The 20,695-nt window shown below is 35.6% G+C and overlaps 1 protein-coding gene across 1 annotated transcript; it reads left to right on the forward strand.

The window, feature by feature from the left end:
* The first annotated feature begins 558 nt into the window (after positions 1-558).
* LOC111404537 (UBX domain-containing protein 6-like) lies at positions 559-10,647 on the forward strand. The gene is made up of 9 exons (XM_023033330.1): positions 559-585; positions 739-827; positions 995-1,055; positions 2,934-3,001; positions 3,166-3,247; positions 3,599-3,691; positions 3,779-3,877; positions 9,643-9,759; positions 10,207-10,647. Exons 1-9 carry the CDS (start codon positions 559-561, stop codon positions 10,387-10,389), a joined length of 819 nt encoding a protein of 272 aa, XP_022889098.1. The 3' UTR covers positions 10,390-10,647.
* The last annotated feature ends 10,048 nt before the right edge of the window (positions 10,648-20,695 follow it).

Consider the following 20,695-nt stretch of genomic DNA (forward strand, 5'->3'; position numbering starts at 1 on the left):
CAAGTTAACAAAATTCAAACAATCGTATATCGAATTTTCACCAGATCATTGAAAGTTTTATTTCCAACAAATAACTTTTGTTCCAATAGAATTTAAAATTCATGAAGCATACGAACAATATATCATAAATTCTTGAAGCATGGACTGTAAATTTAATACGAAAAATTGCATGAATTAAACAACCGAAACATAGAATTTTTATCTGAGGCCTGTGTTACACACAATTTCCTTAAAACAGATTCGCCCCCTCACCGTCCGTGCTTGAGGTTTAAAACGAGCGTCCGTTTCTCAGGATACAACGGTGAAACCAGTAGCTTTCGAGCACCGCAGAAACCACTTCGACGAACTGAACTAGTGCCTGAACTACACCACTACCAAGAGAAAACTCTATACAAATGAATTTCTAGTATATTCTAAACTTGAAAGCTTTTGCTTTTTTTTTTTTTTTTTTTTTGTGTGTGTTGAAATGAGGAAAATGAGCCACTATTTATAGGCTAGGCTACATGCACCAAGTTAAGTGCTTGTTTTCTTCTTACTTTTCTATGAGAAGTAGTTGCAATGGATGAATTGTTTTCTCTAACCTGCGTATGTCAATAATGTATATGCTTCAATGAATCAGTATTTGATACCGAATAACACCATCTGAGTACTGTAAAATTGTTTATGTGACATACATTATTGTATCATCTCATACCACTGCATAAATTTATGCATATACATGTTTACCTATGAAACTAGTGCCTGCAGGATCCAGTAAACATTGAAATTGAAGAAATCGACCCCCGTCTCATTTCCGAAGAAGTGAAGTTGTGCGCACAGGAATTAAGGTTTGCTGTTACATGCTTTTCATTATAAAACCCTTTTTGAACTTCAGTTTACAGTCAGTTATTTTTATTCTCTTACAATAGAGGTGTTTATTGTTGCATATCATGCTAATGGTCAGATTACTTGTTCTTTTCTGATTTTTTACATTTTAAATGCTTCTTAATTTTAGAAATCGATCACGTAAAAAGAAAGCAGAGGAAAAGAAGAAATTTGAAAGTGAAAGGGAGAAGGTACTGTAACTAGCCTATGTTTAGATTTCAGATTGGATAAATTTTCCCTTTCCTCCCACAGCTAAATTCTTTACGCATAAAAAAATCTGGCATTCATTATGAATTGCTCGAGAATTCTAGTTAATGTTAACGGAATCTTGCACTAGATATTTTGACTAATCAAATATTTTTGTTTTTTGATTGTAAAATTGATTCCCATATTTGCCATGGGGATTTGGGTTATTGTGAACATAAACATATATATATATTTTTTCCCTTCTAATTACGTAGGCTATATTTTTTCTATTATATGACTCCCCTTAAAATCTCACAAAACAGTCTTTGTTGCTGGTATATTTTAGTCAAATACTCAGAGCACAATCTCTTGTAAGCTGATAATTATAGAACAGGTGTGGAAGCTATAGAATGATAAAAGCTATAATCCAGGTTGGTCTTATTATGAAGAGGACCAGAGAGGTATATAATGGGTGTAAAGCTTTTGGTTACCCTAAATTCTCGACCATTACCTGTGAGTCCAGAAGGTAGCAGCTATTAGCTGCATAATTTGTCGTGTCTTTGAATTAGAACAAGCTTCATACTAATAATTTTTGTTGTTTTAAGACACCTACCAATTGAAAAGAAAGTTCTATTACGACTATTAGATGAGCTGTGCTTTAGTAGATTGTTAACAATAAAATGTTCATAATATAATAGTAGCATACGTTGAGTCATTGAGGTGGATGTGATACTTTTGCAGAAAGGATAACATGAGAAATAAGGATATGTGCCAATATGTGGAGGTAGTTATGGAAAAATTAAGTGAAGGATGACTTGGATGTTTGGCGAATATCTAATGTAGACTGAAAAATCAAAAGAGTGCCTGATACATGGAGAAAAAGTTAGAAGATGGAGAGGTATTAACGTGGCTTTATGTGGCTGCAAATGTTATGATCTATCAAGACCTCCCTGTTTATATGTTTTAGATTAAAATTGAAAAAGTATTCATGTAGCCAAACAACACCATCTTGTTTTTGTTGTTGTTTGATGCAGTTTCTAATATAACATAGACAATGACAGATTTTGGTCTTTTCTGAGTATACCTAAGTGTTGTACCACTTATCGAAAAGCTTATGTTGTTAGAAACGACCTCATGTCTATCATTTAAATATTATTTTCAATATGCCCCCTTCACATGTAGGCGGAATTCATTTTTCTCATTAAAACCTAACATGTGCACAATTTTTAATAAATGGTTGGCGGTGAGATTTGAACTCACGATCTTTAATAGCTCTAATACCATGTTGAACTACTAAAAGCTTAAGTTGTTAGAGGACTTCACGTATATCAATTAATTATTGTATCCAACAATTAGACACCTTTTACTTTTCAATTTTCAAGACATGTCTCTGGATAACTGCAGTTACCTGAGGAACTAAGACTGGATATTAAGAAGAAAAATTGATTTTGTACATATTTTCTTATGAGAATGTTATAATGTGAATGCTATTTTAACCATAAATGAAGCCCTAGTTGCTACACTTATGGTTCAGATAGAACTTATTCTAAGATTGCAAATTAGTTACTACCTATAAGCTTGCATTGTTGCGGGAATAGAGTTTTAAGTTTCATCTGTAGTTTTCTCAATATTTGTCTGTGATAAATTTATTTGGAATGAGGCTTAATTTATGTCTTCTTTCTTTCTTCCTTCCTTTTTTTTTATTATTTTTTTTATTTTTATTTTTTGTGTTGTGTTCGTTCATTTCAAATCCTCATGTTTGCTTTCCTATTCACTTTATTTCATCTTTGGACCACATTCCTGTGATCCTGCTAAAATTTAGTTTAAGTTAAATCTGTCAATGTATTGACAATTCTGTTATCCATTAATAATGCCACTTGTAGGAGAGGATTAGGGTAGGTAAAGAACTGTTAGAGGCAAAGGAAATGGCAGAAGAACGTGAAAGAAAACGGTCTGGCTTCTGTTTAAATGTTATTTGTTTTTATATACTTATTCTATCTTCTTGCTAACCCCCAAAATTATTGACAATGAGGCCTAGTTTGTTGTATCTTTCTATTTCTCTCTTTTTTCTTTTGATTCTCACATACTTAATTGTGGACTTTGGCGAATACACAGTTTTTTGGCCCAAAGGAAAGCTGAGAAAGAGGAAGAGAGAAGAGCAAGGGAGAAAATTCGTCAGAAACTTCAGCAGGATAAGGTACAGCTGAATTGTATTACTTCCATTTTTTCTGCTTGTGCCAAATTTGGCTTGCAGTGCTTTGCCACACCGTGCTAGTGAAATAGCAAGAAAACTTAAAAGGTCAAAGAAAGAAAAACTGTCTTTGAAACTTATATGCGTATTAACCACAATGACATAATAATCCTACTTATCCTCTGAATAAGGACATAGTTTGTATTCTCTTATGTGATGTGATATTTCTTGCTATTCTTCATATCCTCTTAAACAGTAATGTAGTATTCATTATCTGATATAGTGCGTTTCTTGTTCATCTGAAAGTTCATTTTTCCCTTTCAAATGTTAAAAATGCTAATAGTACATGTTTAGTAGGCGGAAAGAAGGGTGGGACTAGGATTGCCCAGGGAAGCTGTGGAAGGTGCTACATCTACAATACCTGCCACATCATTGTTGCAAGGAACAAGGGTAATGAATTTTGGAATTACTTACATTGGTTCTTCGATTTTTTATGGTAGAACAACTAGCGTCTGATATTATTCTTCCCTGGTGAAGAACTCATCGACATATGACTCTGTTGTATTGCCTGTTAAGCCTGCTGAAAAAGCGGAACTCCTGAGAGAATGCTTAAGAACTCTGAAGCGCCATAACAAGGTAGCTGACTTAACATTCTTGTTCAGTGTCTTGGTCCTTGACACAATAAACTGAAAAGGTTTAGAAATCATCTTTCTCGATAGAATGTAGAGCTTATATTACTCAATTTATATGCCCATAGTGGTTCTAAAAGGCCTTATATTCTCATGAAAGAATTCTCCCACCAAGAAATGTAATTGTTTGTTTGTGCGGAAGCGTTATGAAATTCTTATAATAAGAATTGAAATAAGAAAATTCTAGGAATAACTTGCTTGTATTGATTGAAGAATAATTGATGATATGAAAATTGTATATTACTCCTATATTTATAGGCAAATTATCCCCTACTCCCAATAGTATTAGGAAATTGAAATAAGAAAACTATAATCCTAATCAACTAAAATATTAAAGTCCAAATCAAATAAAATATAAAAGTCCTATTATAACTAAATAGATAAACTTGATTAAAAGACAAACTCTTAGAAAACATAATTGTAATAAAAAACTAGTAGTTTAATTGTACTACATCAATCCCCTCCACTTGAAAGAAAACTCGTCCTCGAGTTTTGTGTCTGCAAGGAAAATTCATCTAGAGGAAAGTATTCGGAGATTCGGCAACATTAAAAGTGTTGGAAATATTCGTATTCGCTGGAAGATCAACTTTATAAGTATTATCGCCAATCTTTTGAAGAATGCGAAAAGGACCAATCTTCTTATCTTTCAGCTTATTATAAGTGCCAACAGGAAAATGATTTTTTCTGAGATGGACCATTACTAAATCACCTTCGTTGAATAGCTTAAGGTGTCGATGTTGGTCTGCAGCAGTCTTGTAACGAATATTAGCATCTTCTAAATTTTGTTTTACCTTGTGATGAATTCTTTGTATACGTTCAGCAAACTCTTCTACATTAGAATTGATATTAGGAAGTCGAATGAAATCTACTGTATGCCTTGGAACATTAGAGTAAACAACTTCAAAATGAGTCTTCTTGGTGGATCGATTAGGCATACTATTAAAAGCAAACTCAATTTGTGGAAGGAAGGGTAGCATCCCACTGTTTTTGTTTATCTACACTAAATACTCGAATCATATTGCCAAGAGTTCGATTAGCCACTTCCATTTGACCATCTATTTGTGGATGACTTGTGCTACTAAATTTCAAAGAAGTTTCAAATATTCTCCACAATGTCCTCCAAAAGAGACTTTGAAACTTTACATCTATATCAGAAGTTATAGAATGAGGGATGCCATGTAAGTGAACGATCTCGCGAAAAATAGATTGGTCACCGCGTATTGCTTTCACCTTCGCCTCATCAATTTGAATACCATCTTTACTCACCATAAAACCAAGAAATAAAAGTTGGTCAGTCATTAAGCTGCACTTTTTGAGATTAATATATAATTTATTATCCCACAGGGCGGAGAGAACTTCTGTAAGATATGATAAGTGCTCATCTTCATTTTTGCTATAAATAAGAATATCATCAAAATAGACCACCATAAATTTTCCCACATATGGACGAAAAACTTGGTTCATTAATCGCATGAATGTGCTTGGTGCGTTCGATAGCCTAAATGGCATCACTAACCACTCGTAGAGACCATCTTTCATTTTGAAAGCTATTTTCCATTCATCGCAGTGCGAATACGGATATGATGATAGCCACTCCTTAAATTAATATTGCCACTCCTTAAATTAAGTTCGGTAAATATTACTGCACCTTTTAACCTGTCAAGCATATCATTAAGACGTGGGATGCGAAAGCGATACTTGATTGTTATTTTATTAATAGCACGACTAACTATATACATTTGCCAATTGCCATCCTTCTTTGGAATGAGTGAAGCGGGAACATCTCAAGGACTCATACTCTCGCGGATCAATCCTTTATCAAGTAATTCATTAACTTGTCGCTGTAACTTTTCATGTTCAATTGGGCTCATGCGATAATGTGGCAGTTAGGTAAACTAGCTTCAGGCGCCAAATCAATATGATGTTGAATATTTTGCATAGGGGGCAACTCGTTTGGTAACTCGTCAGGTGCTATCTCAGTAAAATCAACTAGTACTTTCTGAACTTTGGTGGGAATCTGTATAGTTGCTTCTCATTGTCCTTTAACAACCAATGCCAATACTATGCCCGGCTCTTTTAATTGTTCAAAGAATTCTGGCTTGATATGTTGGTAAAAAGTGGTTTATCTTCTTTGATAGCATGGTTGATTTCCAAGGGCTGAGATTGTGGTACCAAAATGATCTTCCTATTGAGCGACCAAAATATGAACGTATTGTCCCGTCCCTTATAAGTGGCATCAATGTCATAGTGCCATGGATGACCCAATAAGATGTGACAAGCATCCATATCCACTATGTCGCATATGATCTCATCTTTGTAATATTTTCCAATTGACAAAGGAACCTTACAAATCTCTAGAACTAGAACTTCAGGGCTTTTTTTAATCCATGCAATCTTGTATAGAGAAGGGTGTCTCTCGGTCTTTAGATTTGGAGCTTTACCACTGCTTTAGAAATGATGTTCTCACTACTACCACTGTTAATGATCACATTGCATACATAATTACAAAAAATGCATTGAGTCCGGAAGATCTTGTATCGTTGAGAGGTATCGGGCTTTTCGGAGCAAGGAAAAGGCGTTGGATAATGCACGCCAATTCTTCCCCTATATAGGCATCTACAACATCACCAACCTCATAATCATTGTCTTCAAGATTTTGTTCTTCCCTACTGTCGCCTTCTTCTGCAAAGTTAATGGATCGCCTGTTTGGACAGCTATTTGAAAGATGACCTGGTGGATTGTACCGAAAGCACTTCCCAAGATTATGGCGCGCATAATGATCATTATCGACTTGTTGTTGTATCTGATTTCTGCTGTGGGTGTTAGATCGAACAGGAGCAGAGGTTCCTCTTTGATTCTGTGTTGAATTTTGAATTGGAGTAGTATTCTTGCTGTTATTATTATTGTTGCTTGAGGTCATTGCACCCTTTGGAGTAGCATTAGTGATGGCAGCTCGACCCTTAACCCACGAGCTCGACTCGGGCTCGTGGCTTGTGAAAAATGAGCCGAGCTCGTGAGCTCACAAGCCACGAGCTCGTGGGCCGAGTCGAGCCGCTCGCGAGCTAGTGCTTTTATTTATTTATTTTTTCTTTTTTTACACCTTTTTTTTTAAAAAAATCAATTTTTTGGACGAGCACGTGGGATCAAGCCCCCTGCTCGGCTCGAGTGACGAGTTCGAGCCGTCCACGAGCCAAGTTTTAACGAGTCGAGTGGCCGAGCCGATTTGACATCCCTAAGTAGCATAAGTTTCTTGAATTGGCTGTCGAAAATTATTTTGAGTACAGGCTGTGCTTCTATTCATTTGATTTTCTATCTTCATTGCCAGATTGACCGCATCTATCATGGTCCAAATCTCTTGGAGACCTAAGCGATCTTGAATGACAAACTTTAGGCCTCCTATATATCGAGCAATTAATTGAACTTCTATTTCATACAAATTAATGCGGGCATTTGATCGATAGAATTCCTCTATGTATTCGTTTATTGTCATGTTGTTTTGTCCACAATTCTGGTACTAGTGGTATACAAATTGCTCATATTTTGGAGGGAGAAATCGACTTTGCAACAAGCTTTTAACTTGGACCAAGTTTGCACACGTTGCTTTTCTTGTCTTTGATGATTAAATTGAAGTTGTTCCCATCATGCAGAAGCTCCACCTTTTAATTTGTACGCTACAAGTTTCACTTGGCTTTTTTATGAGGTAATTAAATAGTTAAAAAAAATTTCAATGGTATGGATCCAATCCAAAAAATCTTCAATATTTAATCGATCATCAAAACTTGGCAAGTCCATCTTCATCTTAAATTCTTGAACATTTGGACCTTGATTGTTGGCCCTTGGTCGAAAATTTTCTTCTCTTTGGAAGAATAGTCAAACTCCCGTTGCCATCTTTTTCGAAAATCTCTATCCCTTGGTTGACAATTAGGATTCCCATAAAAGTCAACACCCCACGACCGACGGCCAAAATTTAACCCTTTTTCAAAATTAAATATTTGGTCAAAACTGCCTGCCTGGCCAAAATTATTACCTCGATCAAAATTAAAAATTAATACCTTGGTCAACATTATTAATTCGGGCAAAATTATATTGGTCAAAATTAACATCTCTTCTGAAATTAAATCGAGCATCTTCTGCCTGTTGTTCAAAATTTCTCCAGATGGCTTGCGTCGGTTACCACCTGTGAACTCACCGACGTCGCCGAGCGGTCGTCCACCTTCGCCTGCGAGTTCTTTGACGTCGTCGCTGTCGTTTCGCTGACCAGGTGCTTTTCTGTTCCTCCATTCATAAAACTGCAATGGAGCAGCACTGTGTTTCTCGACTGGGTTCCTGCGTGCGCATCCTGTCCATCCTAAGTCCCGCCTACCGCCATTGATGATCAGCGACAAGCCTGGATCCAAATTCTATGTCGACTTCTGGTTCTAGCCTGTGGTGCGGGTTAATGTCTGCTGCAACCCTATGAATTGTTGCATTCGAATTAGTACCTTCTTTCCCACTGTAATCTGAGTCTTCTCCCTTTTGTCGAGTTTCTTTCTAGTTTAGTTGTTTCTCCATGGGTTCGAGTCTATACTTCACATTTAACGCAGTCACCTTTTGTGTGAGATAGCGAAGAGTTTCATCAATTCTCTCGATTCGATGTTCGAGCTTGTCGAGCCTCCGTTCGTCGACGACGGTCCGACTGCCACCAGTACCTTCCTCAACCATCGGATTAAGGTGAATTCCTTGCTCTCATACCAATTTTGGTGCGGAAGCATTATGAAATTCTTATAATAAGAATTGAAATAAGAAAATTCTAGGAATAACTTGCTTGTATTAATTGAAGATTAATTGATGATATGAAAATTGTACATGACCCCTATATTTATAGGTAAACTATCCCCTACTTCTAATAGTATTATAAAATTGAAATAAGGAAACTATAATCCTAATCAACTAAAATATTAAAGTCCTAATCAAATAAAATGTAAAAGTCCTATTACAACTAAATAGATAAACTTAATTAAAAGACAAACTCCTAGAAAACATAATTGTAATGAAAAACTAGTACTTAATTGTACTACATCATTTGTCCACCTAACAATGTCAATAGAAATGCTCTCCAGGCAAAAAATAGACTTTGACCTAAAGTAATTATCTCCTGTCAAACTTCTCTTTACCTATATTACAAAAAATAACCCAGTTTGATAACTTACGGCCGATATATATCAAATGGCTTGCCAGCAATTGAAAACTTTCATCCCCTATATCTAAAGAAATTACAATGGAATTTATTTTTATTATACCCATATGGTTTCTTGACTTTTGATTGTTTATACTGAAAGACGTGTAATCATTCACAACAGAGGCACAACCGGGATAATTCTTAATGCAAAATATATTTGATACACCACGTGTATATTGAAGTGGACATTTAAGTTTTCGGCTAAAAGGAATGCTAGCAGCATTAATAGAAGAGATCTTTTTGAGGCCTTCAGTGTAATTTCTTGTTTCTTGTTCAGAAAAGGGATGAAGTTCGAACTTAGAGACTAGTGTAACTAGCTTTTAAGTTCTCTTTCCGTTACCTGCCTGGTCCAAAACAATTGATGTTATTTGTTCAGTAATTGGGCTTGCCTATTTGATGAAATAATTTGGAAGCACCAATGTACCGATAATATATTGTTTTTCTTATCTCCTCTCTGTTATGACTTAATGGTATCTTTTTATCTTCTATGTTAGGAGGACAATACAGTGACAAGGGCATTCCGAACTCTCTTGATTTATGTCAGAAATGTTGTGAAGAATCCTGAAGAAGGAAAGTTCAGAAAGATTAGAATCAGCAACCCGGCGTTCCAGGTTAGATGCTTATAAATAAATGCTACAGAAAAGGAAAAAGTTAGTTTGTCTATAGAAAGAAGTTTGCAAAAATAAATTCTTCAATCAAACTATATGAACTTTTCAGTTGACTCTATGCTGTAGACTTGTAGTATTCAGTAAACTTTGGATCATGTACACAGAGAGGAGAAAGGAATTTTTGATTTCTTGGTTTTGCCCTTCTGATCTTTGGGTCATGCATACAAATTTCATTTTTGAATCTAAAGCCCTTTAATAGTTGGCTCTCGAGAACGGGTCCTCCTAAAAGGTCGTGTGTCTACATGTCCAGCAAACTATGCTTATTCCTTGCTAATGTTGAAGACACATACAGATTTCATTCAATATCAGGCATCAACAATGCAAAACAAAATGATTTTGTTTTTTGTACTCATGCTCATGCGTCATTGCTTTTTTTTTTCTGAATAACAGGATCGCGTTGGAAAATTCCGGGATGCTATCAAGTTTCTTGAACTCTGTGGATTCGAGAGAGTTGAGGGAGGCAACTTTTTGTTTCTACCAAGAGAAAAGATTGACATGGGGGTGCTGAAAGTAGCTGGAGCTGAGTTGCAGAATGCTATAACAAATCCTTTCTTTGGACTTCTATCAAGATAAGTCGCCATTAAGTTTTCTTCGAGAATTGACAGCTCGATGGATGTACCTCAAATTGATTTGAATCCTTGGTGTTGAAGAACTAGATAACACTGCAAGATTGTTCATTTATTGATTTTTCACTATTGTCTCTCTTACTATTCATGGGTCTTACAGATTTCGAATGGAAAATGAAATTATTTGCAAAAATGGGGCTCAAACTCACGCTTGTATATACATAATTACATTTATATAAACAAAGCATGAAATAATTGACTATCATGACTGATATATCGTGGCATGGGGTTTTAAAGGCTTTTATAAGAAGATGGTTGGCAAAAGAAATTGTCAAAATATTTAACAATGAACATATGAACTTAACAAGAATGTATCCTCTACATGACGCAAGTGTAGGAAATTCAGTGTATGTGGATAAAATCGAGAAATGTTATCTTTCGTCTCGTCAATTTGAATAATGCGCAATTAAAAGACTCCCAAATGAGGAGGGGGGTCACAGCCGGACCGCTTAAATCCCAAGCTCTTCTTAGACAGTTTAGGTCTTTTTGACAAATCCTTTCAATTTTGCAACTATGCAAGTTAACAAAATTCAAACAATCGTATATCGAATTTTCACCAGATCATTGAAAGTTTTATTTCCAACAAATAACTTTTGTTCCAATAGAATTTAAAATTCATGAAGCATACGAACAATATATCATAAATTCTTGAAGCATGGACTGTAAATTTAATACGAAAAATTGCATGAATTAAACAACCGAAACATAGAATTTTTATCTGAGGCCTGTGTTACACACAATTTCCTTAAAACAGATTCGCCCCCTCACCGTCCGTGCTTGAGGTTTAAAACGAGCGTCCGTTTCTCAGGATACAACGGTGAAACCAGTAGCTTTCGAGCACCGCAGAAACCACTTCGACGAACTGAACTAGTGCCTGAACTACACCACTACCAAGAGAAAACTCTATACAAATGAATTTCTAGTATATTCTAAACTTGAAAGCTTTTGCTTTTTTTTTTTTTTGTGTGTTTTGAAATGAGGAAAATGAGCCACAATGACCTTTGGAGTTCCTAATCTTTTTCCTATGTGGGACAAATTCATTTTTCCCACATAAACTCCCTTTTGAGTGGCACATTTTGAGCCTCAATTTCTTATTCACCCGGGCATCAACTTTGGCAAATAAATATATGATTTCGATGTACTCACGGAGGAGAACACAAATCAACTTTCATCTTCCAAATTGAACAACCGGGTCCCACTCAAAACTCGTGCTAAAGTCGGCCAATTTGTCCAACAACAAGAGCATATGAACTTAACAATGAACAATACAAGGAACATAAAGAAAGGGGTGCAAAGAAGAAAATAACTGAGGGGAAGGAAATTAATATTTATTCATACATCAAGGTTATGAATTAAAATGATTAACCCTTTACTTATTAAGCAAGAAATTGAAAAAAAGCTGAACTTAAACGAACTTTTATTAAACTAGAATTGTATCAAAATGTCAAAACTGATCTTATATAATTTAATTGGAATTAAACTTTATTTTAAACTTCTTTATAAATTATGTTCAGACAAAACCTACAAGTGTACGGGATCATCATTAATTGACAAGTAATAGAAATTAGTGAATTTCGAGTTTATCGTTCTCACGAGTAATAAGATCTAATATTTTGTTCAATAGTTTTTATCAAATTCGAAGTCATGTAACATCAAAAGAGATAGTTCCTAAACTAAGAAAGCAAATCAAGTATTTATCTAAAGGTTATGCTACATGTACATTATAGTGTCCATAAGGGTATCCATAATGTACAAGTGGCATAACATTATTGGAGAAGTGAAAAACAGTTTTTCATCCCTCCAATTATAAAATTTCACATGTACATTGTGGATACCCTTATAGACACCATAATGTACATGTAGAATTATCCTTTATCTAATGTGTGAATATTTGTATTCGAATTGTGAATCACTCTATTGCCATTTAATTCAACTCTTAATTTATAATTTAGTAAATTCATGTATTCAAGACAATTAATAATTCACTTTTATCTATATTCTTTTCTAAGATATATTTAAACCTAAATTTAACACGACCCGATCATATTCTTAATTTGAATTCATATGAAAAACATGGATTAATTCGCAGGATTTATCATATATAATTGCACATGCCATAGATATTATTCCTAATACCTTCTGTGTTGATTTTGTCGCGTTCTATACTTATAATGAGTATTCCTACATACAATAAGAAACTTATTATTTAATTGGTGATCAAATAATCAAATAGTTTAATGAGAATGCAAAACCAATCAAGAAAAATTAAGAAATACTAAATTAATTGTCTTGAATTAAAATAAACAAACAATATGATTCATCATTCATCCAATACAATAAAAAATTAGCCTAACATTCTTTTAATTAAATTATATAAGAATAATTAGAAAAAAAATCACCCGAAAATAAAAAAGATGGAAAAAGTAGGAGAAATTCACGTTCTTGGTTCAAATCTTGAAAATGGACTATGAATCTTCAAAATTCTTGTATAATTTGTCTTGAATTGATGTATAAACTTGTTATTCGCCTCTAAAATATGTAGAATATGATGAAATTTAGGTCGAATGGAGGTTCTCCACATGCTGGTCAAGTTTTGGTATTTAAAGGATGTCAAAACAATATCATTGAATTGTTACCAAATAAAAAATAAGGAAAATCGAATTTTTCCCTTTTTGTATTGGGACGCGCACCTAGGCATATCTATGGCGTGTGCCTAGCTGGTTTGGGGCACCTCAGTCACCTCATTTTTTTGGAGCGTGTGCCTCTCATGCAAGTGAGGGCGATCATCTTGCCTAATTTACAACAACCGAATAGTGTTCATATTTTTATCATAACCTTTTCTCTCGGTATCCAACTTAGGTGATTCAAAATAAGTTGGAAAGCTAATTTAGAGGGCTACAATATTTTTCAAATATCATTTTTCCAATTCAAATGTTTACTATGCCAAAATTGAGTCTCAATATGAAGTTACAAATCCGAAGTATAACTTTTTCAACTGAAAAATGATTTGTGATAATACTTTGACTATACTTCATCCATTTGACTTCTTTCCTCATTTAACTAACCCCTAGCACTCTCGAATATTCATCTTGAAATTCAATTCAACTTTTGAATATTTGCACTTTAGTTACTGAATTTTGAATTTGCTTCATTTTAGCTCTTTTTCAGTTTTTTTTTCAATTCTTCGTCCAAACATGGAGTTTTCCTAATAAAAGTAATAAATAACAAATTAGCACTAATTCAACCAAAGAATAACAAAATATCGTCATTTGAGACCCTGAAGAAGTGGAGAAACTACAGTAACTCTATTTCTATCTCTATCTGTATCTCCATCACTTTCCCTGCTTAGAGAACTTGACTCCAACGAGGTAGATTGGAAATTCATATTCCAAGAAGGTCGATCTCTTGTCTTGATCAAAATACCATGAACAGAAACATGTATCTAAATTTATCCAAATAGGCTATCTTTCTTAAGAACTAAGCATCAAAGTTGACCATGTAACAATTGAAGTTGAAAATTATCGCCTAGAATATGATTTGACCAAGGAAGACGATCTCTTCTTCTAATCAAGCATCGACATGGAGCTCCAAAAAGCAAATACATGCGCAACTCTTATTTAAAATCTTCAATCGATTGTGCATAATGATTAGCACAGTGGACTAGCATTGTAGACTGGCCTGTCAAAAAAAAAGGCTGCAACATCGAATGCTTAAATGAGCTCTGATAAGAAAACAATTATTCTATATTAAAAATATAACTTTCATTCAAGTGTGATGGCTAGTAAAAGAGAATATATTTATGTGAGTGATCAAAAGTCGTTTTCTTAATGTGTTTAGAAAATCATGTCAAAGAGACACCCAATAAAACATAATAATCGCCATTAGTCTCATAGCCTATATTACTGCATCAAAAATGTTCACGAAATTATTTCTTTCGATTTTAAACCACCGCAAGTGTACGGTTCGTTAACAAGTAATAAAGTGGATTCAATGAATCCGAATATCGTCCCACAGATATTGATTAGTTCAAATTTTACCTACCTTAGCCTTAATCGAAACTAAATTACCAAATTGAATGTATACCTAATTGAACCTCAATTATGCAAAATTCGATTTTTTTATGATTAAATTGAAATTAATATGCTAAACAATAAATTAAAACACAAGAACGAAATCTAAAAGTTGAGAACGCATGTGTTATAATTATTAGGAAAGAAATATGCTAGGATCACGAATTCCCATGCAATTATCACTTTAAATCCTAGTTTCACAATATGACAACACATTTCAATTTTGACGAATCAATGTTCCTAAGTCTATCCAATACTCTCTCTCGAGATGTAACAAACTCTACATACCACCGGTCTATATTTCTATGACAAGAGCATATGTAAAAATGCATGCAATTTTATGAACATTTAAAGATTCACGTAGAGTATAACGGTATATTTCTATCCACTATCGGACCGACGATAATTTATATTATGTCAAATCTATTCCAATTCTCTCGAATGCAAGAATAAATCACTTAAATTTACACAATTACGAGCCCTTAATTGTGGAAATATTAATTGCATATAAATCATTCAACATAATAAAAATTGTGTCTTAACGTCAAATTGCAAAACTAGAATATTAAAATTCAAATCACATGGTTCATCGATCTCCTAGCATAATAAAAATCTAGCCTAGCATGATTAAAATAATAAAATACATCAAAGTTTGTATATAAGATATCACTGGGTTATAAAACTTGAATAAATCTTGAAGTTCTTCGTGCCAATCTTTGTTCTTGCGCTCAAATCCTCTCCAAGAGTTGTTTTTGGGCCTCCAATTACGTTCTGGACGTCTCTGGAAAGTTTTTGATATTTATATCCTGTAGAAAATTAGGTTTCCATAGGTATTTCAATCATATAAGGAAAGAAAAGATTCGTGCTGAAATTGTACCATGCGACCGCATGGTTTTAATCCGTGTGGCCACATGGTTATCCTCTTTTTCCAGTTGAATTCCCTGCATCACTTCGTGCGGCCGCATGACATTTCTACCATGCGACCGCATGGTAAAATTAATCTTTCATTTCCAACAAATTGGTCATTTTACTTGAATCTTCCACTTCTTTGCATCTTTTCTTTATTCTTCACATTCCATCATCCCAAAATGTCATCAATTTGTATTTGGCAAACTCAATTTCTTGATTTGTTCATCGGGTCAACTTTTGGATAATTGCACCTTGGTCCTTGAACTTTCACTTTGTGTCATTTTAGTCCTTTTTGCGTCTTTTCTCATGTATTTCACCATGTTCATCGGTGTTACCTACAATTCACAAATGTAATGAAATTAAGTTACAATTCAATCATTTTATTCGTAATTAAGTCATGTTTGTGACCTAAATAAGTGTGCAAAAACACACTTATCAAACTCCCCAAACTTGAAATATTGTTTGTCCTCAAATAAGATAGTGACTAAATTCTGAACAAACATGGCATAATACCTTGCTACGGCTCAAGATTGGACTAAGTGCTTGATTTGATGAAGATATATCAGTGCAAAAAAAAATGACATCAACCTTCGCCTGTTAAATGCGTACTTGACGTGTGTGTTTGAGTTCATGCCAACATATTAGATTCATGATGGGTTTGAGTCCCGACCCCAAGTGGTCAAATGTATCTTTATTCGCTCGAGAGATACACAACCTCCCAAACTTATTCTTTTTACTCAATTATCCCGGGGTTGTGTTTTAAAATTAGGAGTTTACATAGCAGTAGTCCTCACCCTCTCATAGTTTGGATTAATCTCATTATCACGAGTTTATATTTCAATAAGTGAAGGCTCTCCTAAGTTTGATTGCTTCGACACTCAAGATCAAACTAGGTTACTTGTCTCGCCTCAAAGGTATAGTTTCTTCAACCAAATGTCCAAGGGCTTTTCTTCATGTTATTGTCTCTCTTTTGTTTTTCTCACTTTTCTCTAATTTTTCTGATTTTTTTATTATTATTATTTCTTTTTATTATCATCTTCTCATTTGCTTTCTATATAACCTATGTAACGAGCTTTAGGCCGGTGATTCCCAAACCGGTTGACTTTAGGGCACCAGGTTTTAAACCCTTGCAGATTTATTCACTCGAGTTATAAATGCTCGATCAGATGACTTTCAATTAACCTCTTTCCCTCTTGCTTTCTATATGACCCTTTTAGCGAGCTTTAGGCCGATGACTCCTAAGCTAGTTGACTTTAGGGCACCAGATTTTGAAATATCCTTACAGGCTTACTTGCTCGAGTCATAAAGGCATGAAAAGAAGTGTATTGTTTTCACAAATTTATTTTATGCCCTTATTGTTTTAGACATTTAGTTTCCAAAACCAACCCCTAATTTAAGATTTTCACCTAATATTCACCTCACTGGTCTAGGCAATCCACACAATAGAATTCATGTACGGAGCCTCCACTCATCTCAATGCTCCTTACAATAGCTCAACCATCACCAAACTATTTTAAGGCAGTTTACGATTTAATTCAATAGAGGGTTATCATTCTTTTTCTATTTTATGCTCAAAATCCAGTCATTTATCTAATATGTCAAATATGAATAGTGTGCACCAATAATGTCAAGTTTTGCATCAACAAGTGTCAGCTAGCCTAGTTGCATTAGATCCAAAGATTTTACAGTTTAACCTAGTCCAATTATAACATCATAGCTAGTAAGGTTATTCAGCCTACACAAGCATGCATAAAAAGAATTAAAACAAAAATGAATAAAATGTAAATTTTTTTTTCATGCATACATACCGATGATCACATATAATACAGATACTTAGTTAAAATTATGTCACCTCCCCAAATTTTGTTACTACATTGTCCTCAATGTAAAATGAACAAAAGATTAAAGACAGAATTTTACGGACAACATAAAAATGAAAATCCAAAATATGGTAAATAGTACTTCCTTTGAATCAAAATGGATGAGATGGTGGGAAACTGGGTCCTGCTGTACCATCATCCGGCGGAGAAGGGTGTCGTCCAAGGAGCTGCCGCATCATCTCATTCATTTCTCGCATCAAGTTAGACTACTATATCTGCTCGGCCTGGATAGCTCTCATGGTCTCCCAAGTTTCATTGACCCTCATCTGGATACCGTCCACCCGACCAACATACATGTTCAACCGGCCATTCATGGTATCAACTTTCCGTTGCATGACTGTAGCACGATCCCTAGCATCTCTGATGTAGTTCAACGCAAGGTGTTTATCTCTTTGTAAGCCTCCTAATGCAGTCCTCATGTTGCCAAAATATTGAAAGAAATTGTGAAGGTCTCGGCTAATGCCCGTGGTGGTGGAGAAAATCTGTCTCAGCAACTGATTATCCATTTCAACTTGTGGTGCTGGAGCCCGTGGGTGGTCCTGATTTTCAGGGATTTGACCTTGTTCTGCCTACTGCCTACGTCGCTCATTTTCCTGCTCTTCCCTGTGCTTAACCCGAGCCCTTGTCTGAGCGTCAAATGTAGTTCTTTTGATCATTGGGCTGGGAGGTAACTCCTCAGGTAAGAGGGCAACACCCACAGCCCGACATATGCCACTAATGAGGCTTGGGAATATCAAAGTGGAGCGTCGATCCCTCCAAGTCCCCAATGAGTGCAGTTGATTGTATATATGAGTAGCGAGATCAATTTTGTTATCTCGAGCTAAGTGGTAAATGAAACCCGTTGTTTGATCTGGGAATGTAGTCCTGTGTGATATGGGCTCAACATTGTGGCACATAAAGAGCCATAGAATGGCCATGGAAGGAGTAAGCTCAATCTGATGCCACTCGATAGTGTCGAGGGGCCATGCCACCTCATTCCAGTGAAAGTCAATTGGGAGAGGGACCAAATTCTCCATGGTAAGCTGGTAGTAATTATGAATGACCTCTGGAGAGAACATAATTCATTTTCCCCGCACCCAAGTCTGATGGAAATGCTCGAAGCTTGGCATGTCAATGTCACTGTTGAAGTTAGCGAAGAACTCTAGGCATAAAGTCTTATAGAGTGGATGCTGTGTCTCCACTAACTTTTACCATCCACAGAGCTGAATTAAATTGACCAACTCAAAACCCGGGAAGTCATCAAGCTTAAAAGGTCTTTCAGCATGTAAAGTCCAATGGCGTACGATGTGTTCGTATCGTGCCGCGGTAGTTGCAGTTAAGAATCGCTGAACTTCACCCGCGAGCTCTCGAGTACGAGCTATTCCGGTGGAGGAGTTTGCCTTTTCCTTCCCGCGCACTATTCTTTTAGGAGGCATCCTACAAAGTTCGTAAGATTATACTCATTAATTCGATGTGAAAAGCATAGGCGGGAAATGAGAAAAAATAAAACATGCATTGCACAAATTCTCCAAACTTTCCTAGATGCATGTGTAGTGATATGGTGTATACTAGTCAAGCTATGATGTTTAATTGAATTCATGCATTTTGCCTATAAGAAAAATGGGGAGAAACTCGGCATAACTAAACAACATTTCAGGATTTGGAGACATGACTGAGTGCACACTTTCGGCCCTTGACATCATTGAGAATTATCAAAATTGTCCCAGACAATCTCCGGGCATATCAAAGTATTCATTGAAGTGTAACACATACTCGAATTTCAAATCAATTGGAGGTTGTTTGGTGTGTCAAATGAAGATGCAAAATAGGGGACGGAGGTTGCCGTGATGTGCGGTGATGATGCGAACCCCGTAGCAATGGAGACTACGAAACCCACAACGAGATTGATGCAGAACCCAAGAACGCCAATACTAACCCGGTTTTGGATCTTGAACCCCAAGAACTGAACAAGGAAACCCTAGATTAGCGAAGAACCTAAAACCCCTTGATTACAATTGAAAGAACCCACAATCCGATTGATAGAACGCCACAAGAAGTTAAATCTTGATAAGTTCCAAGATTGTTCAAGAAGAACAATTAAATTGAAAGAATAATTCTCTCTCTATAATATTAAGCAATAGTCAAAGTTCAAAGGTTTTTACAATGAAAAGATATTCTCCTATTTATACTAATGAATAAAAACGTCCAAAACCATCAAATTATGGTAATAATTTGATTCCATAAGAATTCTATCGAAACTAGGAAATTCGGCCAAAAATAGGAAAATCGCTAATTTTTTTGGCCCATGCGGCCGCATGGTGTAAATTCATGCGGTCGCATGCTTTAACTTGAGTTGGTCTTTTGTTTTTCGGTATCATGCTATGCGGCCGCATGTAATCTTGCCTGTGTGGCCGCATGGTCTTGATTTCTGCCTCCGCTTTCGTCGCTTGATAACAAATTGATCCAAGTCAATTCGGCCTTCGACCCGAACATGAAAGTTGCTCCATTTTGAGTCCTGAACATGGTTCCATCCATGGTTTCTTGAACGAGCAATTCCATCGCTTGTTTCACTTGCTTTGCCCTTGATCGCATCATTGGTCCGCCATCGACTATCAACGGGTCTCGTCTCGCACTTGCCTTCGTCGGGCTCGACTCCTGAATCATATCATCCCCTCCCTCTTCAAAAGGATTCGTCCTCGAATCTGAACCTACATCAAACAGAAAAGAGATCAGATACATTAAAAGTAGCCGAAACATTGTACTCACTAGGTAAATTCACTTTGTATGCGTTGTCATTGATCCTCTCGATGACTTGAAACGGTCCATCGCCTCGTGGTTGTAATTTTGACTTCCTCTGTTCTGAAAACGCTCTTTTCTTAAATGCACCCAGACCCAATCTCCATGCTCAAATGTAGCACGTCTTCTTCCTTTATTTGCTTTTGATGCAATCAGCTTTCCTTTCTCTTCGATCTGCATCCTGACCTTTTCATGGAGTGTTTTCACCATCTCGGCTTTTCGTTTCCCATCCAAGCTACCTCGTTCATGCACAGGCAAAGGCATTAAATCCATAGGTGTTAGTGGATTAAAACCATAAACAATTTCAAAAGGAGAAAACGAAGTAGTAGAATGTGTAGCTCGATTATATGCAAACTCTATAAACAGTAAACACTCTTCCCATGATTTCAAATTTTTATTGATCACTGTCCTAAGTAGTTGAGTCATAGTTCGATTAACTACCTCAGTTTGTCCATCTGTTTGTGGGTGACAAGTTGTAGAAAATAATAACTTAGTTCCTAACTTACTCCACAGAACACGTCAAAAATGACTCAAAAACTTCACGTCTCTATCAGACACTATACTCTTAGGTACTTCATGTAGACGTACTACTTCCCTAAAGAATAAGTCCGCAATATTA

Source organism: Olea europaea, chromosome 11, assembly GCF_002742605.1.
Source record: "Olea europaea var. sylvestris chromosome 11, O_europaea_v1, whole genome shotgun sequence".
In the NCBI taxonomy this organism is placed as follows: Eukaryota; Viridiplantae; Streptophyta; class Magnoliopsida; order Lamiales; family Oleaceae; genus Olea; species Olea europaea.

Excerpts from the sequence above, each read along its gene's own strand:
- LOC111404537 (XM_023033330.1), top strand. The coding sequence starts at position 559 with ATGGATGAATTGTTTTCTCTAACCTGC. Across the intron at positions 3,692-3,778 it reads CATTGTTGCAAGGAACAAGG|AACTCATCGACATATGACTC; the intron begins GTAATGAATTTT and ends TCCCTGGTGAAG. Across the intron at positions 3,878-9,642 it reads CTCTGAAGCGCCATAACAAG|GAGGACAATACAGTGACAAG; the intron begins GTAGCTGACTTA and ends CTTCTATGTTAG.